General features: G+C 35.4%; 1 protein-coding gene across 1 annotated transcript; it reads right to left on the bottom strand.

Annotated features, from left to right (window-relative positions):
* Positions 1 to 770: 770 nt before the first annotated feature.
* Positions 771 to 4,794, bottom strand: LOC125852576 (disease resistance protein RUN1-like). Its single transcript, XM_049532305.1, has 5 exons — positions 4,189 to 4,794; positions 2,837 to 3,932; positions 2,347 to 2,622; positions 1,406 to 2,260; positions 771 to 1,319 (listed from the first exon to the last, which is right to left on the bottom strand). The coding sequence occupies exons 1-5, from the start codon at positions 4,686 to 4,688 to the stop codon at positions 771 to 773; spliced, it is 3,276 nt and encodes a 1,091-aa protein (XP_049388262.1). The 5' UTR covers positions 4,689 to 4,794.
* Between the last annotated feature and the right edge of the window lie 97 nt (positions 4,795 to 4,891).

The raw sequence follows: 4,891 nt of genomic DNA, 5'->3' as shown, positions 1-4,891 counted from the left end.
AAAAAATTAAGTGAAAATGAATTTTAATTAAATAACTCATGTCCTAGAAATTAAAGATAGATACTACTCCTTAGTTGTTGACAAATATTTGTTAACTTTTAGTGAAATTTCCACTAATGGACTGAAATAGCTGACCAAAGAGAAGGACCTTAATTTTCTATGCACAAAACCTAAATTGGGAAAAATACATTTGCATTTAATCGTTACAATACTCTTCTCCATTATATTCAAACACAACTTTAACTTCCAAATACTTTTTTATTTTTTCTTCAAATATCACATATAATTAAACGTCTGCTTAAACTACTTAAAATTCTCAAGATATTGCATGGTTCCATCACTGTAAAAAATTGTGCACATTTCACAGAATAAGAACAGGCAATCCTCTAGCACCACATATAAGAGAGTAAGTCCCAAATTATTTATTATACAATTTCTTCTGCTCCAACTTCATTTTCTTATAGTATTTTTTCAGGAAAAAAGGGAGTAGAAATTAAATATTATGATCATAATGTTAGGACCGAAAATAATTAGGTGTAATGCGGAAGCTAGCAAAACGAATCTCAAAAGACCATTGAGTAAGAACCTAGCAGTATACAAATGGAAAAACTTGATTACATAAATCAAACAAAGTTTGATAACTATATTGACTATACATATTCAATTCTTTTAACTAAGGTTTAGTGCAGTTGAAGAAAGTAGCAGTATACAAATGGAAAAAAGTTGATTCAGTCATCACTCATTCCCAAGCTTTATCCAAAGGAAAACTATCAGAACTTTGCTCTTTTATGCCTTGCTGAAGTTTTTCTGGAAATGGGGAACACCAATAGTTGTCCACGACTGCCACCAACCATCATTTTTCTTTTTCTTTTTGTCTTCTTTTCTTCTACTACATTTTTTGCCGGGAAAGAAGTAACATTGCCATGTTGGTCTAAATATAACAGATGTACTCCTATCTTCTTTACTACGGCAACGCCAGTGCGATCCCCTACTATTATATATTCCCCGCCTTTGATCTCCAGGCCTTTAAACACATTTGAGTAAGACAAGTAATATACACATGATACTTCTCCACTGTCAGGTTTATCAAAATCCAAATTAAGCAGCTGATCTGAATGCTTTATATGGGTAACATTAACAACAAAGTGGTCATGCTCATGTACATCGCAAAGGCGGCGAACAAACCAGAGAACCATTCCTAAGAACTTATACTCCTTATTATGTAGTGTGGGCATAGTCAAACAAATAGATAGAGCTGTTACTTTATTGCTGAACCAATCTGGAATCTCATTGCTTTCGAGAATAATTTGTAATGGCGGCTTCATCAGACAAATAAAGACACAATTAGATCATTAATTAATAATGTGATACGAGAGAGAGATCAGAGAGAGGGAGAGGGACTAACCAACTGATATTGTGGATAGTTTCTAGATGAAATTGATAGAGCAGGGGCACTAAAGAAGCCTTCTATGAATCGATTCTGCAGACAAGTACAATTAATCATGTCCATCTTCCTTATTGAAGGGAGGTTGTCCAACCCTGTAATCTTGACCAGTTTTTGGCAATTCCTAAGTTTAACAATTGTAAGCTTCTCTAAATTTGATATTGACGGGAGTGTTTGAAGATTCTTACAATCACTCAAATTCAAGGCCACCAACAATGGTAACTTGGAAAAATCAAAGGGTAGATAGAGGAAATTGTTGCCACTCAAATCTAAATCACGTAAGTTGGATAATCTCCCAATATCCCTAGGAATATCAGCCTCAGTGAAACCACAGTATGGAAGACTTAACATCAAAATAAAACTAGATAAGGATTCTATGCGGCGGACTCTTCTTCGAGAAAAACTCCTTTTGGCCTCTAAAATTCCACCTCCCACTTTTAATATTATAAGATTTCTTAGCATTTCAACAGATCCAGGCAACTGTCTTATACCCGTACCCCATGCTAAAAGATAAGTTAGGCTTTGCATATCTCCAATGTCAACTGGCAGTGTTTGTAAAGATGAGCACAAACAAATGTCCAAGTATTTAAGGGATTTTAGCTGGCATATGCTGCTCGGAAGATCCGTAATCTCTTTGCAATAACCGAATTGAAGATCAATTAGTCTTTCCAAATTCCCTATTGATGGATGGATATTCTTAAGACTTGAGCAACCTTTAAACATCAAATACTCGAGACTTCGTGAACCCTTGAAGTTTGGAGTACTTTTGAGGTGCTTGCAATCAGAGAGATCTAGCTTCTTCAAACTTCTACAATACTAAAAGTACACAAAATATAATTTTAATTAAGATTTTCCTTCACGTAATTGCAATATAGCAGTACACATGAAATAGCAGTACGAACCTGCAAATTCAAACCAAATTCTTGGATATTGCTCCCTTCCATATTCAGAACTACAAGTTTTTCAGCTGGAAAATTTGATGGCATACATTTTAAAGGACATTTTTTCCAAGACAACCATCTGAGCTCCTTGGACAATAGCTCAAAATCTCCACTAACATGTAAGTCATCAATTTTAAGTACCCTAAGTTTTATCATTTTCTGAAATGCTTTTGTGCTCAGCTTCACACCCGTTAATGCCTGTTGATTTATCACCAATACTTCTACATTTTTGGAACCCTGTTGTTTAGTAAAATGAAAAGTCCGAGAAATTAGGAAAGAGTGGTTGACAAACAACTAGAGATAATTTACCAGCCAGAGAAGAATTAAGCACAAATGAATTGAGTTATTGTGGTGACAACCTAAATTATAAGCAAATGTATATCAAATTAAATGGAAAAAAAAAAAGAGAAAAGAAAGTATAACCAAGATAAAGATAATGAAATTTACTGACTTTATTTCCTTGTAGGACATCAAGGACTTCTTGAGGGTTGAACAATCTACTCCGTTCTCCACAGTCTCGAGGTGATTCCATGCGAACGATTTCTCTTCCCATATCCCGCACTAGATCATGCATCACTAACATATAACAATTCCTTTGGAGCAAATTCCTTTGGACTAAGGTTGAAATAGCACTTTCAGAATAAAAACCACACGCATTTAATGCATCAGTAACTTCATCCTCAAAATAACCTTGGAAGGCGCATGCGATATCAAGGAAAACACTCTGAGTATTATCATCAAGTCCATCAAAGCTTATCTGGAGAATCTTTTGAACATCACAATGAGGAATTGCTTTTAGTTTATTGAACTCGTCTCTCCATTCTTTAACGGATCTCCCTTGCAGATGTGACCCCAATGTCACAAGAGCTAATGGTAGCCCATATGAATATTTTATTATGTCTTGTGCGAGCTCAACATATTCTTGTGGTGGAGAAAGACTGTTAAAAGCATGGCAATAAAAAAGTTGTTGAGCTTCATTTTCATTTAAAAGTTTGGCCCGGTATATCTCATTTGTTGTAAGCCCATGTAGCAATTGCTCGTCTCGGGTTGTAATAATTATTACACTACCAAAGCCAAACCAACTTCTTTCTCTTGTTAAGGATTCTAATTGGCTTCTATGATCCATGTCATCAAGAACAATTAGAACCTTCTTTGACCCAAGTCTTGCTTTGATTAGATTGACACCTTCAGCAACACTATCAACTTCGAAATCCTTAGTTTTGAGAATTTGACAAAGTACTTTTTCTTGTAGCTTGACTAGACCCAATTCTTCAGCTTTTGATCTAATGTCCGAAAGGAAGCAACTCCCATCAAATTGTTGAAATATTCGATTGTAGATAGCTTTTGCTAGAGTTGTTTTTCCAATTCCACCAACGCCACATATACCAACCATGCGAACTTCATGCTCACATCCACTTTGCAGTAACAACTCTATATGCTCGATAGGAGAATCTAATCCAATTGGGTAATGAGCAACATCTAGAGGTGTCTGGTTGACCTCTTGCAAAACTTGTTTTATAATACTTCCGATAAATTTTGATTCATGCCTACAGATTTTTTAGCAATAACAGAAGTTAAAACTAGTTCTCCCTGGATGGAATGGAAATAGATAGCTAACAGATAACACGGAACTCGAGGATAGAGAATGGAAATTGTCCATTAATATTGTTTTCTGGATGTAGTTTGATTTGACACGGAATTTAAGAAATATAGAAGACTTTGCAATGTTCCAAAATTAACCAGCTTATAAGCTTAGGCAAACGCTTGATTTCAAAATTCTATAGTTGAATTAAGAAATCTTACCCATCAGCCATGTTTCGCAGATCCCATCCAGATAAATTCGAAGCTTCAGTGAGTGCTGCTTTCCACTTTTCCATCCTTTCAGCTCCAAACAATCGTTCCTTGTGTTTTGCCAAAGCTTCGCCAAAGGACCCAGTTTGCTTTCGCACTTGAGAAGGATCAACATCATAGAAAATAGGCAAAACTATCTGATTTAACTTCGCTCTGCAATCGAGAATTTTGACGAGTTCATCAAGACACCAACTAGACGAAGCATAATTTTCTGAGAAAACAACAATGGCAACCCTAGATTGTTCAATTGCTTTGTCAAGTTTGTTTGAAATGACGTCTCCCTTTCTTAATTCCTCATCATCTATGAAGGTATTAACTCCGACTTGACACAATTGGGTGTAAAGATGACCGGTGAAGGTTTTGCGAGTATCTTCGCCTCTGAAACTGAGAAATACATCATAAGACAAGTTGGAAGAAGAAGATGATTCTCCTACAACAAACTGTGTATGCATATTTGATGACAATAAATTTAAGGGATTTTTAGATAATTTTTTGTTTTAATAATGAAAGAAAGATGAGTGAAGCAGCTTCTACATATACCCACAGGTAATTATTTGTTCCTGGAAAATTAATAATGGGTCAAGTCATTTACAAGCCCCAAAGAAGCATGACAGAAATGAAAGGGAAGTTTCCAAGATATTTCATAGAAATGTCT

The sequence above is a fragment of the Solanum stenotomum genome, unplaced genomic scaffold (genome assembly GCF_019186545.1).
Source record: "Solanum stenotomum isolate F172 unplaced genomic scaffold, ASM1918654v1 scaffold37307, whole genome shotgun sequence".
Taxonomy (NCBI): Eukaryota; Viridiplantae; Streptophyta; class Magnoliopsida; order Solanales; family Solanaceae; genus Solanum; species Solanum stenotomum.
The sequence above is the reverse complement of the archived record's forward strand: the minus strand, read 5'-3'. Positions and strand labels throughout refer to the sequence as shown.